Source organism: Netta rufina (assembly GCF_964035555.1).
Source record: "Netta rufina genome assembly, chromosome: 1".
Lineage (NCBI taxonomy): Eukaryota > Metazoa > Chordata > Aves > Anseriformes > Anatidae > Netta > Netta rufina.
Window position 1 is genome coordinate 115,267,860 of NC_140123.1, and position 22,849 is coordinate 115,290,708.

Sequence of the window (22,849 nt, forward strand, 5' to 3'; positions counted from 1 at the left end):
AAATCTAATTAAATTTTAAAAGACTGCAGTGTCTGTCTTGATAGGACTCTTGAAACTTTATCAGCTGCTCTGGATATTGCATAGTAAATAGAATAAGGGAAAAGGTAGTATCTTAGGGTCACTTACGCAGTTTCAGTACTAATTAAATGGTATTGATGTGAAAGAGAAAAATATCTGAAATATTTAAACCAGGGGAGGGAGGTGGAAGGGGACGGACACCTTTTAGCAGCAGAGCTTTTAAGATGTCTCTGGACAGCACCCTGAATATTTTACATACTTACATACTTATGTGTGTTTGTGTAAGTCTTTATAAGGATGTGTGTATGTATGCATATGTATACATAAAAAAAAGTCATTTATACAGTTAATATAGAAAGCACACGTGAATCAAATTAATTCCTAGTAAAAAGCTATCCATTTCAGTGGTATTCAATAAGACTTGTTTCAGCCCAATTGTCAAGTTTTGAATCCTTAAAAATAAATATCGTGTATAGCTGTTTAGGCAAATTTTCCTTAAAGCTTAAGTTCTGTGTTTATAGATTCCATTATATAAAGTGCCACTGATTTGAGCTATCTGCTTTCCAAATACTAAAAATAAGAGTGGGATAACCAGCCTTAGTGCTTGGCAGTACAAACCCAGCAAATCAGTCTCACTTACATGAGTGTGCCCTGCCATTTCTTATATGATAAGGGGCTCCTAAATGCTGTGGCCTTGTCATTTGAGAAAACAAGTGTTGTAGGTATTAAGCTGGACTAATAAACTCAGATCAATGTGGAAATCAACAAAGCCTTAGTGCCAGTATTGCAGGCACGTTTGCCTTCTGCCGTACCCGAGACGGATGAGTCCTGGGTTTTTGCCAGGCTGTCTGGCACCATCGGAGGCAAGCACTGTGGGCACGGCACCATCTCCAGCTCCAGTTTTCTGCGGCAGGAGCATGGGCATGCCTCTCTGGAGCCTCGCCAGGGGGTGTAAAGCATGCCTCTGCAATAGCTCGCAGCAGGGAATTCTTGTTCTGCGGTTTCAAGACAGTGCCTGCCGGAGAGGATGCGTGGCAGGGCCCCGGAGGATGTGCCCCAGCACTGGAGGGCATGCAGCCCACTCCAGATGAGTTGGTAGGAGGCAGAGCCACTGCTAAATGGTTTTCAAAGTCACAGGCTGAAGTGGTCCCTTTTATCTGCTGTTCCTAAGCACCATTCATGCTATAAAGAGGAGACTGCATTCTCCCATGGAGATAACTGTGACCCGTGTCGGGGTTTTGAACCACAAAGGATCTGTCTGGCTTTAAATAAACTGAGACAGGCAAGGGTTTAGCGAAGGGTTCAGTAAAGCCCAAAATCTCCATTAGGTATTTCTGTTTCAAATTAGTCGTCACTTTAATCAGCCACCTGCCGTGTTCTGCTGAGTGTTTCATATTGCATCACATGGTCCAAGAAATGCAACTTTTTCCTCCTTTTTGTTAGAGCGGTTCCCTGCCTTTCTTCTCCTTGAGCTGTGACACCTTGAAACCTTGCCAAGATGATGGACATGTCGGAATTCGGGGAGGCTGCTCCCTTCCTACGAAAGAGCGAGAAGGAGCTGATGATGGCACAAACTGTGGCCTTCGATGGTGAGTTGCAGCACCATTTTTTTATGCTGGTGTTGGCCTGTTAACCCAGTAAGGGTTGCATCCATAATGTAGCTGGGGGAGTGCAGAGCAAAGCAGGATGCAAACCCCTGTTGCTGCTGATGATGATGAGATGGCTGGTTCAACCAAGTTTGAATAATCTTCTCTATCTTGCAAAGCTACAGAGAGCCCTAAGGCAGTGCTGAAGGGAAGCAATCTATCAACTCATACTAAGTAATTAGCTAGATTTAGAAGCAAGACATACTTGCACTGCACTGCTAAAAGAGAGATTGCTGCTTTGTCCATTTGGGAGAAAAATGTCGCATGCTGATGTTGCTGTAATGTAAGAAATTCTGTGACCTGACTAAATGTCCCTGTTGTACGTGTACCTCTGCTTGATTTGTATGCTTTATTGACAGCCCAGTGCTAGGTTTTAACTTTCCATAAGTTATTTTTCATGAAATGGTTTTGTGAGCTCTGAGGTGTAGTAGTAAGAGTAAGATCACAAATAACCACAGCTGTATGCTGTTCAGAGTAGTTGCTAAAACAAGTCATCTGAAGTCCAGCATGGCTAATCCAAACTTCTAAGAAGCAGCATACATAACTCAGTGTGAGTTATTAATATTACTGTTTTTCAAGACAGACTTCAAAGGAGTGTGCAGGAACAAGGTTAAATCTGATAGCTGGCAGGCAAATAATATGGGCTGAATTCCTCATTCAGATAGCAATACTCTGTGGCTTTTTAGCAAATGGTTTCATTTGGGCTTGGATCTCAGTTCCTCCATCTGCACGCTGGTGATGATGACTGTGGATTTCCCGTGAAGGCTGAGGCTTCGCCAGTGTTCGTGAAATATTATGACACCTTGTGCTGGGAGGATCTAGGGAAGCCAAGTGGTAGTTTCAAAGGAGAGACAACATTTGGAAGCTCTGAACCTTCTGTTTTGGCACTCAGCTCCCGCAGCACTGCCGATCTACTGTGATCCCAGGGGTTTAACTAACCCTAGCAATCTCACTTAGTAGGACTCGGCGTTGTTATTTGACTCAAGACTGTGAACCCTCTGTCTCCTTAATTTCACAGGGAAGAAGAAATGTTGGGTTCCCGATGAAAAGAAAGCTTATGTTGAAGCTGAAATTACAGAAACCAGTGGTGGCAAAGTGACCGTCGAGACAACAGATGGACGGGTATGATAGCATTTTTGTATGACCCATGATGAATGAGGGCTGAGCAGCAAGTCCCAGAACATACCTGGCTCAGTTTAAGCTCTGCTGCCTGGTTCATGTCATCCATGAAATAGGCTGTGAACAAGAAGCCTCAGTAACTGATGGCAAATGAGAAACAACCAAGGGAAAAATAGGAATTTGCTGGTGCCTGAAGGAGCATCAGTATGTGCACAGCACTGTGAACAGAGGTATGCGGCCAACCAGTCCAGGTTTGGACCCCAGAGGGAGAAATAAGGAGGTGGGAGGTAAAACTCTATGCTGACAGTGAATTCCCATGGCTCCACAGCCACACCACCACTCTTCTTATTTGTTCCATCTCAGGCTTCCCTCATTCTTTCGGTGTCTGTGAAAATAAATGGCATCACGTACATAGACGACGTTGAGCCAAAGAATCTCCCTCTACAGGGAAAAACATGTTCTCCTCTAAGGTGTGCAAAGTGATAGAAAATCTCAGTGTCTTCCAGTGGTGCTGTACTCTGTCTGTCTTTGCAGACCATAACTATAAAAGAAGACGACGTGCAGTCCATGAACCCTCCCAAATTTGACATGATTGAGGACATGGCTATGCTGACCCATCTGAATGAGGCATCTGTGTTGTACAACCTGAGGAAGCGCTACAGCAACTGGATGATTTATGTAAGGGTCACTACTTTGTCTCTCTGGAAATACGCATTTCAAATGCTGTGATATTCGAGCATGTGATCTTCATATTCAGTTTACAACTTGGATATGTTATAAAACTGAGGGTCTCACTCATTTTTTTCAGTAGGAAAAAGGAAAGTTCCTTGCAGTAATTTTGACTGAATACAGACAAAAGTGAATAAGATTGTGTCTATCTCTGTTTTTCCTTGCTTGTCTAGGAAAGAGGTGTCGTGGGACATATTTTCAGCAGTCAAGACCTTGGGAAGACCTAGTTTATTTTTCCACTTCTAATGCTAATCCATGTCATTACCAGCTATGGAGATTTCCTTGTTAAGAAACAATGCCTCAAGCTTTTAGAGCACACATATAACTTGTTTTAACTAGAAGCCATTCTATCTTTAGTTCAGTAATTTTATTCGCTTCATTTTCAGTGTTGACATCTGTCTTGTTTTGCTCTGGCCTTTTTCCTCGCTCTGTATCTTCCCTGTAACATCATTAACATAATTTCTGTTATCGCCAGAATAAGTTTCAGTGGCATCTAGTTTCATGAGGCCAAACTTTTGCCCTCAGCTTGCTACATCCAATTGTGTCTGAAGTCAGTCAGGAGAATCGATAGATTTTTCTAGCCAATCCTTATTCAGGTTTTCGGTTTACATCAGAGGAGTGAATCCAATTTAAATTCTGATTGTTATATAGCTTCTGTATTTATTTAATAACCCCTGTATAAACATGTACAGCGTAAAACATAGCTAATAGTCTTGTAGATCATTATAGTTAGAAAATGAAATTTCATCATCTTGCTTAATCCATTTACAGCTTGTTTGTTTGGTTGTTTTTCTGCTTAGAAAATTAGTACTGAAGACTCATGCCAAGGCCATTCTGGAGCAGGTCCTAATCCTATTTTAGGGAAAGACACCTGCAATCATTATCTCATTGAACTCATTAATCTATATGAACTTATGAATTATATGGGCTTGTGCCCATATAATATCTGGGTTCTGAAAAGTTTTCTGCGTTGACCCAGACTAAGTACCTGAAAAGTTATCAGCTAATGCTAATCCCCCAGTGTTACAACCTGAAACTCATTCTTCCTCAGAACTGTCAGGCCCCAGCTAATTGATAAAGAGAGCCCACAGAGTGACTATGAAGATAGATTTTATTTATTTATTTATTTGCCAACTGCATTTCTCCTAAAGCTGAAAAAGCTTTGGGGAATAGTACGACAAAGTTATTTTCTCTTTGAACATCCAACTGAAATTTGCCCCAGGGTGTTCACATCAAGTTAGTAATGGGAGATTTTTTCTCCCAGATTTCTCTTCCTAAGAACAGAGTTCAAACAGAAAAGCTCTGACTTTTTTTTTTTTTTTTTTTTTTTTCATAATCATTGTTTTCAAGAGGAAACAGCTTTTAATGGGTGGCCAGGCAGAAAATCAGACAGAGGTCTCCTTGCTGCTCCTCTGTTCATCTGGAGGGGCTGTTTCTCTCTGGCTGTCATCTTGAAAATCATTTTCCCCCTTTGGAAAACTGCTTAATATCTGTCATATTGGTACCATTGATTGCTAATGGGAAGTCCAGTAGCAAACCAGTAGCTCTAGGAATTCAGATCAAAGGCTACAATTTTGACCAGAATTCAAAGTCAGATCAAAAGCTGGCAACATGAGTTCCTGCCGGGTTAACTTAGGTTTTCTTTCTTATTCCTTGAAAGTTTTTTTTTCCACCCTTGTCTTGTGTTTCCCTCTAGACCTACTCAGGCTTATTCTGCGTGACTATAAACCCCTACAAATGGTTGCCTGTCTATAAGTCGGAGGTTGTCGCTGCCTACAAAGGCAAGAGGCGCTCAGAGGCTCCTCCTCACATCTTCTCCATCGCTGATAACGCATACCACGACATGCTGCGTAGTAAGTGGCGCTCCTTGCTTTTAAATTTAGTTTTGCTTTATTTAGCAGACATGATTGATACCAGATGGCCATTTGTGAGAGTATTTGCAGTGTGCACCAAATGTGCAGATACTCAACAAGCAACAGGGGCTTGGGAGTCTGCATCAGTAATTTTTTTTTAATTATTGTGTTTTTTGCCCTGCCTGTCCCTGTGCTAGTTCTGGTAACAGCTCATTCAGATGCTCATCAGATGCAAACATTCAGAAGTTAATGAAGGGCAGCTATGGAGGATGCTGTGTGCACATTGTTGGCAAGAACCTGCTGTGGATCAGCAACGCGCTGACTGTGCGTGGGGTCTGAGCGCCTTCTGCGCAGCAGCAAGCTCTGCTATTTTTCTATAGAATCTCGCCCAAGCCCTCCAATCACTGGAAAAAGAGTTTGTCAGCAGAGGGCAGCAGTGATGTGCTTACACCGGGTCCTGTGAGGCTGCAGGATAAATCCCAGAGAGACTTGGTGTGGTCACACGCTGCTGTCGCCTGGTTTTCATAAAATGGCAAGCACCATGGCTGCAAGGGGACAAAAGGTGCTGGGGCAGAGACGTGTCTGCAGAAAGATGCTCTTTTATCAGATGAGAGTGAAATATGGCCACGCTGCCCAATATGTATCTCATCAGGATGTCTGGAATTAAAACAGAAAAGAGGGATTCAGGCCCAGTGGTTCCTAGAATCTGCTTCTAGTTAGCATTTGCTGAACTAGTTTAATAATATATTGATTGCAAAACGTTCTTATAAATGTTTACTTCTGCTCAGGCCGTTAACAGTAGGGAAACTATAAAACTTGATTTCAGCAGCATGGCTCACCAAAAAAGCGTACATACATACAGTGATGAATGGCCCAAGAACAAGTAGTAGAATTGCTTGGGTTGGTGCAATAATGCAGGGCAGAGGAGTCAGACATGAGCAGAGACCTACACGGGAGTAAGTAAAGCAACATTTTGCTGACAGCAAATTACTTTATTTTTGTTGTTTGTTTCCTAGACGTAGGGGAATGTGCATGACTTGCAGGTCTTTAGTACTAACTTGAACAAAACATGAGAGGAGGCTTCAGGGTACAGGAAAAACTGGCAATGCTGGAGGTTGGACTAATAATGCTTATTTTTACCTTTCCACTGCTACTTCCTGTGTTTCTCTCCTGTCCATTCAGGACTGGTTCTAGAATAGTTGGTTCTGATTTGAAATGATAACAAGCAATTTCTACAGCCAAGTTTGCTTCAATTCTTTTTTTTTTTTTTTTTTTTTTTTTTTTCCTCCTCCACAGATCGGGAGAATCAGTCTATGCTGATCACGTAAGTGCTTCTCTTTTGGCTGATTCAAGACTCTTTTGCTGCAGAAAAAAACGTCAAAGGGAAAAAAAAGAAAAAGACTATTGAAAAGTCTCCTTGAAAATCCCATTGAAATACAAGTTGACCCTTAAAAGCTCAGCTATATTGCCTGGAACTTGATCCAAGTGAAATAATTGGCAATTTAGCCACCTGATGGCTGCCTTGAGCCCCATTGGAAAGGAATAGCTGAGAGTTTGATGGAGGCTGGCCCGTTTCTGATTTGCATTTGGTGTCCTTTCCAAGTAGGCATGAAAACAACTCAACAGGCAGTTAGAGAAGCTTCTTCCAGGGTTGTCCTTGCTGTGTCTGCCCTCTCTGGACACAGAAGATTTTCTTCAAAATGTTGTTCTTGTTACAAAACATAGTCAAGAATGTTGAATAGACTCATCCACAGGAAGGAATATAACCAAGAAAAGAGGAGGCACATTTACTGTCAAGCATGAAAGGTGGAGAGCTAGGTCTCTCTCTACACAGTTCACATATTCTACTGGATGATGCTGGCAAAATACTGCAGTTCTCATGTATGTTTTTTAACTCATTAGCTGTATAGAGTTGGATTCTGAGTCTGGACATTTTTAATAAACCTTTCTATTAAGACTTAAAGGAAACTCAAAGTAGTGTGGGTTTGCATTAGATTTCTGAATGCAGTCACATGAAGAAATAGTTGCTGTTGTTGTAGGCATTCAGCTTGTCATTCAGTTAATATGACATGATTTTCCTTGGAATGACCCAAAAACAGGCTGCAGAAATCAGTCAGTGACTGTAAGAATAGCCTGTGCAGGGCATGGAGCTGACAGGATGGGTGGGCAAAAGAATGGGTTAGAGCTGATTGGGCGACTCTAACGTTACCTTCCTTCTTCCCCTAGCGGAGAATCCGGTGCTGGCAAGACTGTCAACACAAAACGTGTCATCCAGTACTTTGCCACAGTGGCAGCCTTGGGTGAACCTGGTAAAAAGAACGTAAGTCTGCCAGCAGCTCTTTCATTTCAAGCTTCCAAGATATTTGTTGTGCACAACATTGCAAGTCTGCATCCTGAGTGCTGGACTATGTGCTAGACCTCAATGGGCATGGTTAAGATAAGAAATTGTTGGGAAAAGTTATTGATGCATCTAAATGGCATTACTGAAACCATGTAGTCCTGAAGGTAGGAAGGCAATGCTCTTCCAAATTTGCCATGCTGCAGGCAGAGCAGCAAAACCCCTCCTGTTTCTGAACTACTGCTGGTTGCTGATATTTTTTTCTAAGAGTTTTAGTTGTCACGTGTTAAATGTTTCTTAATGTGTTAAAACTGGTCAAATGCTGGGAAGATCATGAAGATTAAAAAAAAAAAAAAAGATTTCTTTTCACATGGAAAACAGTCTTCAAAAGCATAGCTTTGATCAAAATGTCTGTTTTGTTGAAAAGCCTTTTTGTCCTCTAAAATAGGAATGTTTTGACAAAAGGTTTTAAAATCAACTTCTCTATATTTCCTTTTGGTTAAGTGCTGTTCTGCTTTTAAGTGCTAAGGTTACAGTGAATACTGCATTCATGTTGCTTTTTATTCTGTGTTGCTATGAGTTTATTCACTACACTTCATTGCACTTCAAGGTTCAACGCTCTTTTGTGGCAAATTGATTCCTATGAACTTTATGTATAAAGCTAAGACTTCAGCCAGCCTCAGATTCTGTTTGCTCACCTCATGTTCCCAAAATATAATATGCATTCATATGAAGTCTGCAAAGTTCTCTTAGGAAATGACTGAGTGGTCCAGAGTCAGCCTTGTATGTGCAATGACATTGATGCTCATAATGGCATCAGAAATCTGGCATGAAAAAAAATGTGCAAATAACAGATATTGCAGCTGGAAGACTTTGTCCATGTAACTTCTCAGCTGAAGTCACATTTTATCTTCAACATTTCAGCCCTTGTTTCTAATAATCCAAGAATTCACGTGCAGCACAATCTGATTGTCTAAAACTTTCCTGTTTGCATTTACATTCTTTTATCCTTACCATCTGGTACTTGCCTGTTTTCTCTGTCTGGTTTGTTAATTTTGTCTGGTTCCTTCTGGAACACCTCTGGAGTAAAACCAGGCATATGCTTGGAGTAGGGAGTTAAAATAATGAGCTGGGTAGGAGCAGCACTTGGCTATTTTGTGATGTGTGGTGAATGCAAAATAAGATTTCAGAAATTCCTGCTAGTATGTGGGCCCCAACTAGATGTCTAACCTTGCTAATGTTTATATCCTGTGATCCTGTGATGTCCTTTTAGTAAGTACTCACTTTTTTTTTCTGTCTTTTGACAGCAACCAGCTACCAAAACTGGGGTAAGTATTCAGCTTTGTTTTTTTTTTTTTTTTTTTTTTTTACCTTTTCCATGTGAAGACAGCACTCAGCTCTGTCATTCCATTTCATGAACCTCAGCATCTTGCTTTGCATGGTTCCCCTATTGAAGTGTTCCCCAAAGCCAAGGCAGTTGTAGTTTTCTTTAACAAACTGAAGTTTGTGCAAGTGGTGGTTAACGCTTTTCTCGTTTCCAAAAATTCTAGACACTAAAAGCTCTGAGTGCTTTAAAAATTAATGCATTTCACTGCAGTGCTTGTCACTGTCTTCAGTAGCCCCTCTCCTACACACATGCACTTGGATGTCCCCAGCGACTTCTCAGTACACGGAAAGATATGGTGATTTCATCTGCATGCAGATGGCATAAATTATCAAATCTACAAAGCAAAACAGCAGAGAGCCACTGAACATTTGAGGCATTTTAAGCATTCCTAGTTGGCTGTCAATTCTGCTGTTACACCACTCCATGCTGTGCCACCCCTCGGGTGGAGCTAAGCTGTTTTCCTTGGGAGGCTTCTCTCTATGAGTGAACGCATGCCTGAGTTAGTTACCGTATGAGTTTGTGGCCTCATACGGTATTGAGGTTTCTCAATATTACTGCAACCTTGATTTCTAGGGAACCTTGGAGGACCAAATCATTCAAGCAAACCCAGCCCTAGAAGCTTTTGGAAATGCCAAAACCCTGAGAAATGACAACTCGTCACGTTTTGTAAGTCTGTAATGCAGCATAATAATATCGTCATTAACAATGCCACTTGGTAACATCTCTGTAATAATTATTTCATAAATTGCTTCTCATTTTGTCCACTAAAATGGTTGGGCTTCTTCACAAGGAAGGAATAACAAAGTAGGATCTGTCTAGGAAAAACTATTGGAGGGATTAATGAGGAAAAAAGAGAGATTGATCCACCTTGAATAGTTGTTTAAACAATTCCATGAGAAGGAACCAAGAAAAGCCTCACTTTATGAAGCCCTTCACATCACGTAATTTTAAACAGCAATGGCAAATTCTCCCCAAGACTGCTTCTGCTGCATAGCCTTATTGTCCTACCGTTTTCCACCAGCCCAACTCATCCACCCTCTCTACGATACCTCTACTTGATCATGAAGTGTCAGAGATGTACCACAATCCCTGCTCCTTCCCGCATCTTCTTCTGCAGACCCATATAGAGAGCAGTTCTGCTTTTGACCAACACCATCTACTTTTTTTTTTTTTGTCTCAATAAGCTGTCCCTGCTTGTTTCTCTTGTTTCTTAGTTCTGTCATGAGCTTGGGCCTCTCTCTCTGTTTTCATTAGACCAGTAAATTATAAGTCAGGACTACAAATGAGAGGGAGTCACTACACACACATGCATGGACGCAGACATCTGTGTCTCATGTTCAGGTTTATTGGATTATTACTTTGAGTCCCACATTCCTGTAAAGCTGTAATATGAAACTGGAAGCCACATGCTTTCCCATATCTCAGCCTGGTATAATAGTACACAGTTATCCTTTCCCCACAAGCTGATTAAAGAGCTGTAGATACAGACTCAGGCTGCTTAGGAAACTGTTATATCATTGTTTGGTATTTCTCATTGAAAATGAGCCTGTGCAAAGCCAAGTAGTTAGCATAAACTGATTCTTTGAACCAAATGATCGCCTTCAAGTTTTCCTCTCTGTATACTGTATGCACTAATTAGAATATTTTTCTCTGGGGTTTAGGGTAAATTTATCCGAATCCACTTTGGAACCACAGGCAAACTGTCATCTGCTGATATTGAGATTTGTAAGCAGCAAATTCTTTTTTTTTTCTCTTGTTTCTTTTTTTTTTTTTTTTTTTTTTTTTCTTTTTAAAGTAATTAAAAGTACAATTCCTCATCTGAAAGCTTGGAGAACCTTACTCACTGATTTTTTTTTTTGTGAAACCAGATTTACTGGAGAAATCCCGAGTGATTTTCCAGCAACCAGGTGAAAGAGACTATCACATCTTCTACCAAATCCTGTCAGGAAAGAAACCAGAGTTACTAGGTAAGTGTTTAATGGATACACAGCCTTTAAGAACCAGCCTTTCTCTGAAGCAGCTAAAGAGGGGGGTAGGGAGCAAAGATGTGTTCAGAAAGTCTCTTTCACTGATGCAAGTACCCAATAAAGTGATGTGATTTTAGGTATTAGAATAAAGGAATTAGGTTTGGATGTGACTTCTAAAATGTAGCATTATAAAGCCAAAAACCATCATGTTGAATCTGTGTAATTCAAGCTCTCAAAACATCTGGAAAAAATCTATGCCTTTAAAAGCATTTATGGCAATAAAACTTTGATAATGATTTTTTTTTTTTTTCTTTGTGTGTGTGAGGAGATTTGCTTATATATCCATGAAGAAAAACTATTTCCCTCTTCCTGTCCCAAATGGGCATAGTATCCTAGCACAACTCATAGAAAAGGAGAATATGCATGGCTGCTTGGCGATCTCCCCTGTCAAGTTTCCCCTGGCTGAAGGCAGTCCCATAGACTGCTGGAGAAGAGCAGAGAGCAGATGAGGTCTCCTTGCTCCTATATCCTAACGCTTTAAATAGAGCCTTCACTAATCATTAAAGTGATGTGGCTAGCTGACTTTTATTTGTGCTCTAAGAAACATATTCTATAAAACACATTGAAGAGTCACTCTGTTGCTATGCTGAACTCCCGTTAAGCTGTAGCAATCATAATCTGTTTTGAAGTCTTATCCTGACAGTGTGTGGTCAAGTCCCTAACCCTCTTAACTTTTATGTGGTCTAATGACAATTATGGGAAAGATTTCAAGGAAGCATTGGACTGAGATTCCTCTGTGAATCCCTGTGCTGGGAAAATATGGTCCTTCTCATAAACTGTCTGTATATTCCACAAACAGCATTCACCTTTCTGGCCAGGAGGGGCATGTTTACAGGCTCTTAAAGAGTCTGAAACCAATGGTGGCTTTGCTTTGTAGACAAGAAATGTACATCTTTGTACATCAATACATAGTTCTCTAAATATAGATAAATATATGTATTATGTGTATATTTATAAGTGATCGCATAAGATAGTGATTACATAGCAAAGTAACGTGTAGACATAGAGAATATGACTTTATATATACATAATAACAGACAAAAAAATATATATATATATATATATTTACACACACACTTAGATATGTACTTCTGCTCTACTCTGTACTGGTGAGACCTCACCTCGAGTACTGTGTGTGGTTTTGGGAGCCACAACATTACAAGGACATAAAATTATTAGCATCCAAAGGAAGGTTACAAAGACAGTGAAAGGTCTAGAGGGCAAGACAGTATGAGGAGTGTCTGAGGGCCCTTGGTTTGTTCAGACCCAAGAAGAGCAGGCTGAGGGGAGGCCTCATGAGGCCTCCTTTGTTTGCTTTGAGACGCAAACTCTGATTTTGGGGTGGTCCTGTGTGGAGCCAGGAGTTGGACCTGATGATCCTTGTGGGTCCCTTCCAACTCAGGCTATTCTGTGTGTGTGTGTGTAAATAAAACACTGACATCTAGCTTGGTCAAAGCTTGGTCTGCTGAATCCAGGTGAAACTTCCTGTGAATTCAAGGAAGCAGGACTCTCCATGAAGTATTGAAGCCTTCTAGCATTCTAGAAAATAACTCTGTAATTTTGACTTTTGATGTGAGGAGAAAGGAAAGAGGAGAGAAATAAAAAGCTGTGTTTAGGCTTTTGTTCATTAAGATACAAGAGACTTTTCCAAAGAATCCTGAAACTCATTTTTTTCAGGTCTGTCATAAAATAGGGAACCATCCCAGTTGTCCCTATCTTGAATCCTACTCAAATATTTTTTCCCTGTAACTAAATAGTGTTCTTACCCCCTACAGCCATGCAAAGCAGAAAATAGGGCTATATAGGAAATGATGACCTCAGTATAATGCAAAACATGTTTAATAGAAGTGTGTGCATATTATTCATATTATTTTTATTTACTCTTATTATTTTTATTTTTTTATTTACTCGTATTATTTTTATTTACTCTTTCTCTAAATCTTGGTCTTCAGACTGGAACAGTAAAATGAAAGAGTTGGTTGCTGCCCTGCACTTGAAACACATTTTACACATTTGTGTAAAGACAAATGTATGTCAGATTTGATCCCTTCAGTCTCCATTTTTGGGTGGATTTCCTGAATGGATGGAATTTGGATTGGAATGGATTTTGACCTTGGCAATTCTTTTACAGATATGTTACTGGTCTCCACCAATCCATATGACTACCACTTCTGCTCACAAGGAGTAGTTACAGTGGACAACTTGGACGATGGAGAAGAATTGATGGCAACAGATGTAAGCCTGTATTGATTTAACTTTTTGCCTCATTGATTAGGTGCATGTGAGGAGGAAAGGTGCTGGCCAGGAGCCAAAATTCTGTCACTGAAACTGCTAGAATAAAATGGAAACGGGAATGGGTCTCAATTGTATTCAAACCATGAATCATGAGGCCCGGTAAAATATTGTGCTTTTGAATCTGGTCCATGTAATGCCCATGGGCTCAATGTTCTTATAATTTTGATGCATAAAACACTAAATAATGGGATCTCTTCCCTTGCCTCCCAGCCATTGCTGGGTCATCAGGGTGTTCCAGTGGCTGCTTTGAGATAATGCCCCTTGGCAGGTTAATAACACCCTCCTGTGCAAGGGTAGATTGTGGGGCTGTAAAATGACATTAATATTGAAGAGGCAAGCAATAAAATACCCATTTTTTTGCTTTTCACAGCAAGCCATGGACATCTTGGGATTTGTGCCAGATGAAAAGTCTGGTGCCTACAAACTCACAGGAGCCATCATGCACTTTGGAAACATGAAATTCAAACAACGACCCAGAGAAGAGCAGGCAGAGGCTGATGGCACTGAAAGTAAGAAAAACATTTAATGTTACTCCTTACCTTCAAAAGTCTGGCACATTATCAAACCCTGTGCTGAGGAAGGTGGAGCCTGTTTAATTTGATCTTGTGCAGTATAGCTGCTATTCAGCCAAGAGTGCTGCACTTCATTTCTAGCAGTGATTCGTACACTGCCAAGCAACCTCACTTAGTAGAGAGTGAATCGACACAGTCAGAGCAACACAATGAAACTCCCTTTTTTTTGACCATTTGAACAAAATGGTTGTAAAAAGTTGTTGCTTTAGCTTTAAATTTTATTTCCTCAGGCTTTCTTCTTTGCTTCCTCTAGCACGTGAAATAGTACTATTTCAACTGCCTATATCCATTCTGAAAATCTCTTCTTATATCTGAAGAGTTTGTCAAGTGTGTTTCTAGCTGACCTTCTCCACCACAGAACTGAGCATAAGCACACCCAAGATGAATAATTTTAAAAGAAAGTTCTTTATCTAGTTTCTCTTTGGATGTAGATGAACTAAGAACTTTTTCTTGGCTAGGTATGTTTTCACGTAGAAGTTCAGAGCCAGCTAAAACCTTGTTTTCTCCCGATCAGGTGCTGACAAAGCTGCCTACCTGATGGGAATCAACTCCTCTGATTTGGTTAAGGGTTTATTGCACCCTAGAGTGAAAGTTGGAAATGAGTATGTGACTAAAGGTCAAAGTGTTGAACAGGTAAGGAGAAACTGTCACAGTATTTGGATACCTGTTCCACAAGCCTGGGGCCTTCTGTAACATCCCAGAGAGGCTTTTGCTAGCAATATTAACGTGCGTGCGTGTTGTTTGAACAGTGGATCCTCCAGTAACTGTTCTCATTTTATATCCCCAAACATGGGGGAATAGATGATGAAAGAGCAGGATACTGGTAAAAAGATTGACAAGAGGATAGTGGCCTTTGGGATTGTTTTTCAGACGTGTTAGTAGCAGCCACTCAAGGAAATGAGGTGCAGTAAAAGCACATGGGACTTGGTATCTAATTCTGGATGAGAATAGTTACCTAGAGGAGATGATCTGTGGATTATTTATACATTCATTTATTATTCATGTAATTCTAAATTCTGTGTGACCTCTATCAGCTAAAGGCAATATCCACGTAAAGGTACCTTTTAATTTAGGAAACAAATGTCCTTGGGTTAGCACTGCTGCAGGCTGTATAGTATTCTAGAAGGTACTTCAGCATTGTGGTTAAAATGAAAATTGTTGTCTGAAGGCAGGCTATGGCACAGGCTCAGTAACTGGAGAACTGTTGGAGAGAGCTCTACCTTACTAGTGTAGTCATGCACTTGGTACACTAAAGAAAAGGCACAGACATTTCCTTTCCAACATCCTGCTTGTGACATAGCATCCTTCAAAATTTGAAACAAACGTCAAGGAGTAGCTTAAGCACAGACATCCCCTGTGCCTACAGTTCTGGTTATCATGGCTAACGTCAGGCCTTTGAGCTTTGTGGTACTGAACTCCACAGCGGTACAAGGGATGAAGCCTTTTGCTACTTGCCATCCAGCTCTTTCCAAAGAGGAACTTTACTAACACTTTATGTACATGTTTGTACATATGTGACTGAAATATGTATAGCAATGGTTTGAGGAAAAGTCAGCATAGATAATGGAAGAAGCTGTGTGTTGTATTAACTAGTAATTACCTCAGCGATTATAAGAAAAACTGTGATATTTAAACTGTAAGTAGGAATTTTAAAAGACTAATGTACTGAAATCCTTGTGTTCCACAGTGAATTCTGTTGTATGTAGTGGCATTTTGAAATGTGTATTTTAGGTTTTGTATGCTGTTGGGGCCTTATCCAAGGCAGTGTATGATCGAATGTTCAAGTGGCTGGTGGTCCGTATCAACAAGACATTGGACACTAAGCTACCCAGACAGTTCTTCATTGGAGTGCTGGACATTGCTGGCTTTGAAATCTTTGATGTGAGTATTCATGTGTGAGGACCTGGGGAAGGACACAGAAGTTACTTAACAATACTTCTTGGGATGGGTATTTTCTTCTAAATGGACACAAAGCCAAAAGGCAAGAAAGCTGTAGAGCAAACAGCATATATGACTTTACAAGGTTTTGCCATGAATAGATGCAGACAATGCTCAGTATTCAACACAGCTGGAAATGCTCATAGTTCCTGGGCAGGAAGAGGGTCTTTAGCAGAGACAACATCTCATATTGTTTGGGCTGAATTTTAGGATGGTGTGCCCACTGTAGCCACTTTTTCTCTTTGAGAGAAAGTGCCTTTTATATGATGCAGCACTTCTTCATTTTTTTTTTTTATTATCACCATAAAAAATGTCTGCAACATAAAATATTTCACAACTTCTGTTTCTCAGAAGCCATTCCTAAGGGTATGTGCTTAATGCTGATGCTGCTATGATTTGCTCTCTGTATTAAGCAGAGTAAAGACTGCACTGGCTCTGCTCTAGAGGACTTGGATGGCATGCTGCTGAGGAAAACTGGTGTGCATTCTAACTGAGAGACCTGAACAAATCTGGGCATCCTCATGCTCCAGAGAACAGCACACAAGGCAGCCAGCAGCCTACTATTGAACTCCCCCTCCTTTGCCTTCAGTGTAATGCTCAGTAGTTTCTCAACTTGTTACTGTTTAGAAGGCTGTAAATGTAGATAGCTTCCCTCTTGCTTTTCCACTAAACCCATGACATAGAGAACTATGTACAAATGCATCTCCTTTTAACTCCTGCAGTTCAACAGCTTTGAGCAACTCTGCATCAATTACACTAATGAGAAACTGCAACAGTTTTTCAATCATCACATGTTTGTCCTGGAGCAAGAAGAATATAAAAAGGAAGGCATTGAGTGGGTATTCATTGATTTTGGCATGGACCTGCAGGCTTGTATCGATCTAATTGAGAAGGTACGTACAGGAGTGCTAAGGTGTATTTAATGAATTGTTTTAATTCATGATGTTCCTTTGGAGTTACCCTCAAATCCCAGTCAATAGAGCAGGATAAACAGCAAGACAGATTTCTCACCATATGCATTATGGAATCAAAGAAAAATCAATATTTGTGCCATTTCTTTCTATTTAACTTTATTTCAGTAAGTTTGCCTTGAAGAGCCAACAGCAGCCACAAGTTGTACTTGTTTTTTACTTCACTTTTCTCCTACTGTTCAACAGTTTACTTTGTTCCACATATGCTTAATGGCAGCATCTCTCTCCCCATGATGTCTTGTTTCTTACATAACATGTTCATGTGCAAAGTCCTTCAGGCTCTCCCTAGCCTGAAGCCATGCTTCCCTCCCACAGCTTCCCCAGCATAGGATATGCCTTTCCTTTTCCCTTCCTCATGAACATAATGTAGCCTTGTCAGGGCAGCTGAATCTTGCTGTATCTCTTTATGCCATCTCTTCTGACATAGTATTTAACCCTGCTGATCTCTGAGAAAAAATGAAATTTTGAGTCTTGCATTAGTAGGACACTTGGAACAGCAGAAATAGCCAGATTATTAAGTGCTCTTGTACTTGATCACTTTCTTCTCCAGGGTTAGGATGTCTGTGCATTTCACCCTCATCTCACAACAAATCTGTCCTGTCAACTCCTAGGAAGTCAGTCTATCTTGTTCTGAAAGATGAGCAATAAAATGTGAGTTGGTCCAATTGTCTAAACCAAACAATTTCTGGAAGCCATCAGAAAGCCTCCTAAGGCAGAAGTGTCATACTGAATAGAGAAAGGTGTGGTTACAATTTTAACAGAATAGTCAAAGATTTCATCCTCAGAATGGGAAGAAATTTTGCAAGCTTAAACTTCCATCAGATCAAACTTAAAGGCTGCACAGCTGCTGTAGGCAGACTAAACATTTTCCAAGAAAGATCTGGAGACAGAATTTTTATCAGAGTGGTAATAGGACAATGGGAAATGGCTTTAAACTAAAAGAAGGTAGATTTGGATTACATATAAGGACGAAATTCTTTACTATGAGGGTGATGAGGCACTAGAACACGTAGCCCAGCGAAGCTGTGGATACCCCATCTCTGGAAGTGTTTGAGGCTAGGATGGGTGGAGATTTGGGCAACCTGGTCTAGTGGGAGGTGTTCCTGCCAATGGCAATTAGGTGATCCCTAATGTTCTTTATAACCCAAAGTATTCTATGATTCTGTGACCTTTTTAATCAACAGCCATTGGGAATCCTGTCAATCCTTGAAGAGGAATGCATGTTCCCAAAAGCAACAGATATGACGTTCAAAGCCAAACTTTATGACAATCATCTTGGCAAGTCACCTAACTTGCAGAAGCCCAGGCCTGATAAGAAAAGGAAATATGAAGCTCACTTTGAACTTCTTCATTATGCTGGTGCAGTAAGTTCCTCTGTTTGCAAGTAGACCTTATATTAGTGGTCTTCCAGGTGTGTATGTGTGGAGGGGGGATTAAACTGTAGCACACAGTGAGGAAGGGAGGGTGGGAAGGGTGAAGATGGAAAGGAGTTAAGAGCAAATGCCTGCTCTCTCTGCATAAACATTGCAACGCAATAAGATGCCACCAGGCTTCAGGACATCTGGTTCTTGGCTACACAAATAAAGGAAGTGAACTGAGGAGGGCTAACAGTGGTATTGCTAAAAATAAGCCTTATTTTTTTCACTTGTCCTGTAATCAGATTCAGGTTAGTGGTTAAATAGCAGCAGCATCTAACTTTCCATCTTGTTTTCCTGTACAAATGAACTAAGTAATCTCTGCCTAACTTCAGGAAGGTTTAAAAGAACAGATTTTATATCACTTATTACTCATGTTGGGACCGGTGTGTCAATACAGCCAAAGGGAAGTGTCATTGATTTTGCTGTGAAGGTTTAGTTAACAGGTCTGATGATGATGGGGTAAAGGAATACAATCCAATGTTGTGACACTTGAGTCAAAACGTACACGATTTCAAAGCTGCATTTTCAGACTAGATGGGCAGAAAGAATTTGAGAGGGACATAAGAAATATTTTATTATCAAACTAGCATTGATAAGAAGTGTCAGTACAGCAGAGCTGGAACCTACCTAGTACTGGTTTGAGTTTATTTTCAAGTATGATTGAACTGTAAGCTGCCTTTGCTTTTATTATGAGAAGTAACGCTCATCTTGCTCTTTATCTGTAGATGTTAACGTATTCAGCAAAGAAAATGAGAATTTTCATTTCCACATGGTACTATTAACAGAATGTATTTTTTCACTAAACAGAGAGACGTGGCAAAGTCCAGGAGTTAGTTTTTCAATCACTACATTTCTGTCAGAAAATCTTAATTATTTGAGCGTAGTATACTGTTGTGAAGTGAAATTATTACCTGTGTGTTTTATAGTTCAGCTGTTATAAGGAGGGTTCCTGGGACACTGATGGCATGTGGTGTATTTACAGCCAGCCACATGGAGTTCAGAAGATATAGAGACCAACAAGTTTGGAAAGAGTGTGTGGGATTCAGATGGTAATTGTTAGGAAGAGAGGTCGGGCAATTAAGAAGCAGAGAATTGGATGGAAAGTGATGGAAAAACTGGGTGGCTGGTCCTGCTCTGAGAACAGCATTTTGCAAAAGGTCATTAGCTTCGAGCCAAGCCTTAAGGGACTACTTTGACGGAGAGCATTTGCAACCTCTGGTTTATGTTTTCAACACCTTGCTGTAGGTTCCCTACAACATCATTGGATGGCTTGAGAAGAACAAAGACCCGCTTAATGAAACCGTAGTAGGGATTTTCCAAAAATCATCCAACAAACTCCTGGCAAGCCTGTTTGAAAGCTACGTTGGTGCTGACAGTGGTAAGCAGAATCAACTCACATGAGTTTTTGTTCATTTCTGGGGCGTGTGCTTGGAAATGAATTTAAGAAACAACTATAAACTGCAGTCGACTCAATGCTAAATGAGGCAGTGACTAGTTATTTAGATGCACACAGCATCTGTAGGAGTCTGCCATGTTATCCTAAGTAGGCCATTAACTCAGCTAGTTTGAATGCATAATACCTCTAAGCAATTTTGGCAAGGAAATCTGTGTTGTGAACACTCCAGTGGGTGTTTGAGCATGCAAGTGTTCAGTTATGCAGGCAAGTGTTTCACAAAACATTTTGTACATAAATGCCTGTCAACAAGAACAGCTCTTGTTCCCTGTGCTGTAGTCCTCCTTGCTAGCCATCCTGGATTAAATAAGAAGTTCAATATTTAAGAGAGAATCTTGAAATATTTTGTTGGATTAGTGGCAAGAAGATAATGAATGTGACTGAACACTGTTCCTCCTTTGCCAAAGTAGCAGAAGATTTTACAAATACATCTTCCTTTCTGGTTGCTGCTGTTGACGTGGGTTTCTTTTTTCCTTTTTGTCTGTTTTTGAAAAGACTGATAGACTAATGTACATCTGAGGATGCATTTAAGCTATATGCATTATACAGAACTGTTTTAGTTGAGAGAAGACAAGTAGCAAGCATCCAGAGAAAGGATGCTAAGTAAATAAACTGGCATTCTTTACAAAGATGTCGTTCTTATGTCCTGAAGTTGCAATCACTTACAGCCTACTTATTAGTAACCTCATTCCCGTGGATGATGTTGTCGTGAATCATAAGACACTTGCTGAGAAAGCAAGCAGAATGCAGACTTCATAATGTGTTAAGAGATGGAGCTGAATATAAATAACAAAAATCATGCCATTAGCAAATTCTTGCAAGTTACTAGCTGCCTACTTGCCTGTGGATAGTCCTGTCTGTCAGAATGCTACCTTGCTTTTCTTCAGTGTCAGGAGAAAAGAACAGCCTGCCCAGATTAGCCTCTTCCAGTCTTAGCAGTGTCCCTTTCAGAAGGGGGAGAGGATTTCGATAATTGCATCAAACAGATTGTACTGTTCACCTCACCTTTTACATTGACTGTTGTCAGGTGACAGAATGTCAGACCTCCTGGAAATGATCTAATGGTCCAGTATTTACAAACTGTAGAAATTCAGAAATTTCTGTATATTTTTGGGTCATGCTTTGCTCATGAGTTGTGAAACTTCATAAAGGTCATGTCAAAAATTATCATTTCTTCAAGAGATTTCAACTCTGAAACTTTAAGCAAAATTCAGGGGATGCCAAGCTACTGTATATAAAATTACAAAATAAATATTTATTTCTATTTATTCTGGCCAAATGTAACTTGCATGAGTTCAGTGTCTCATTAGCTGACATGAGAATCAGGTCTGTACAGTACAATGAGCAGTACAAATTCTGCCTAAGCATTTCTTTCTTTAGCTTTTTCTCTTTCTGTGTCATCTCACCCTAGGCATTTTAGTGAAATACAAGCTACTCTGTGTTGTTAAAGTTATTTTTTCTGCCTTGTTCATATTTATGGACTTTCTGTGTAACAAGTGATGCTGTCCAGATCTGAAATGAAAATGCAATGCAGAAAGCAATGGTCTTTGACAAAACTCCTGAATGTGGACAGTAAGCTGCAAACTTGTGATATATAACACTCGACATTCAGAAGGTTTTTTTGTATAATATTTGAATGATCACAGCCATCAAGTCATCTATGGTTTGTCTGTTTCCCGTGCCACAGCCTGCACCCCTTACTGAGATACATGGTGTGATTTTTACTCTTTTTTTTCTTTTTTCCTTAGCTGACCAGGGTGGAGAAAAGAAACGGAAGAAAGGTGCTTCTTTTCAAACTGTGTCCTCATTACACAAGGTTTGTTTACATCACCACACCTGATGGTTAGTGTTGAGACAATGCTTTGAAGAAGGATGTTAATGACTATAATGGACAAAGGAAACTGAAATCCGATATCAGAATTTGATTCCAAGCCTAGGTTATTGACCCTGTCAAAGTTATTAAAACTGTATGTGTGAGGGGCTGTGATGTTTTCTTTTATTTGAGCATGCAGGAGGTAAATCATTTTTAATTCTATTTTAGCAAGTATAATTTATTTCATGGCTTGTAGCTTCATGCAAGTCTTTGGAACTGGAACTGATTACAAGTCATTTGCTACTCCCTGCTTTGTTACTGCTTCTAATGGGATCCTAGGATAAGAGCAATTGTAGAAAACAAAAGTTGTGGAAAGGAGCGGAGTATAACCTCTTTTTTCCTGTGTAATTCCCTCACTGGAATGCATTCCTGGTGGAAGCTGACATCAGGATCATCTCTGGGGAAAAAATGGGCTTGTAATTTACCATTAGTGTGTTTTTGTTTTCTTGTGGGTTTTTGGTTTGGTTGTGTTTTTTTTGGCTTTTTTTATGCATTATATTGAGGAAGACGTAATGTAAGCTAGCATCAGGTGGGGAAGTTGATAGGGGTTTCCCCTTAGACATGTATTTTATTTTGTTAGATGTTACTCCTCATGAAGTGAAATCACAGGAAACAGAGAGACATATCTTGCCAGCTGAAGAAATGTAAAGATATCTGAAGGATGTATTTGCAGACAGCAATTTAATAGTCCAATAATAGAGGCCCATTTTCCAGAGCACAAGGAGCTGCTAAGGAGCTGGCTCAGGTTGTCTCATTTATCATCCTGACTCGCACAGGAGAAATTTTCAGCTTTAACAGCCTGCCCTGATTACATTATATTTCACCTCTAATCTTCTCTATTTTCTGCATACTAGACAAAACACCTTCCCTAGAGCCTGGAGATCACTGGCAGGCACTGAATGCTTGGCTTCTTCTGAGCTAGGTTGCTGCCTGCCTGAAAGATGTCAAAGATTAATAAAGGGAAAATGTTTGGCCACGAGGACAAAAGCCTAGCTTTTACAAGGCACAGATGGGAAGGGTGAAGTGACTAGGCAAAAATGCAGTTCAAATCAGTCTCTTCAGGTGAAAGGAACTTAGTACTCCTAGCGGAAGGTATGAAGTCACTGGTTAAACAGGATGGTGTGAAAATTGTCACCAGACAGTACAGTGTGAAGAGAGAGTCCTGATGGTTAGTGTCAACATAATATTTGATGAAAAACCAGGGTTTAACAT

The 22,849-nt window shown here is 40.2% G+C and overlaps 1 protein-coding gene across 1 annotated transcript in view; it reads left to right on the top strand.

Annotated features, from left to right (window-relative positions):
- Positions 1–1,516: 1,516 nt before the first annotated feature.
- MYH15 (myosin heavy chain 15) overlaps positions 1,517–22,849 on the top strand; it is a gene marked incomplete at both ends in the record, with an annotated part of 45,700 nt that continues 24,367 nt past the window's right edge. The window contains 18 exons of the mRNA XM_084294069.1: positions 1,517–1,607; positions 2,683–2,786; positions 3,318–3,461; positions 5,209–5,365; positions 6,662–6,689; positions 7,592–7,685; positions 9,011–9,031; positions 9,664–9,756; positions 10,752–10,815; positions 10,959–11,057; positions 13,249–13,352; positions 13,783–13,921; positions 14,499–14,617; positions 15,716–15,865; positions 16,645–16,815; positions 18,078–18,257; positions 19,557–19,689; positions 21,513–21,580. Of these exons, the coding sequence (XP_084150195.1) occupies positions 1,517–1,607; positions 2,683–2,786; positions 3,318–3,461; positions 5,209–5,365; positions 6,662–6,689; positions 7,592–7,685; positions 9,011–9,031; positions 9,664–9,756; positions 10,752–10,815; positions 10,959–11,057; positions 13,249–13,352; positions 13,783–13,921; positions 14,499–14,617; positions 15,716–15,865; positions 16,645–16,815; positions 18,078–18,257; positions 19,557–19,689; positions 21,513–21,580 (1,959 nt within the window). The remainder of the gene's footprint in view (positions 1,608–2,682; positions 2,787–3,317; positions 3,462–5,208; positions 5,366–6,661; positions 6,690–7,591; positions 7,686–9,010; positions 9,032–9,663; positions 9,757–10,751; positions 10,816–10,958; positions 11,058–13,248; positions 13,353–13,782; positions 13,922–14,498; positions 14,618–15,715; positions 15,866–16,644; positions 16,816–18,077; positions 18,258–19,556; positions 19,690–21,512; positions 21,581–22,849) is intronic.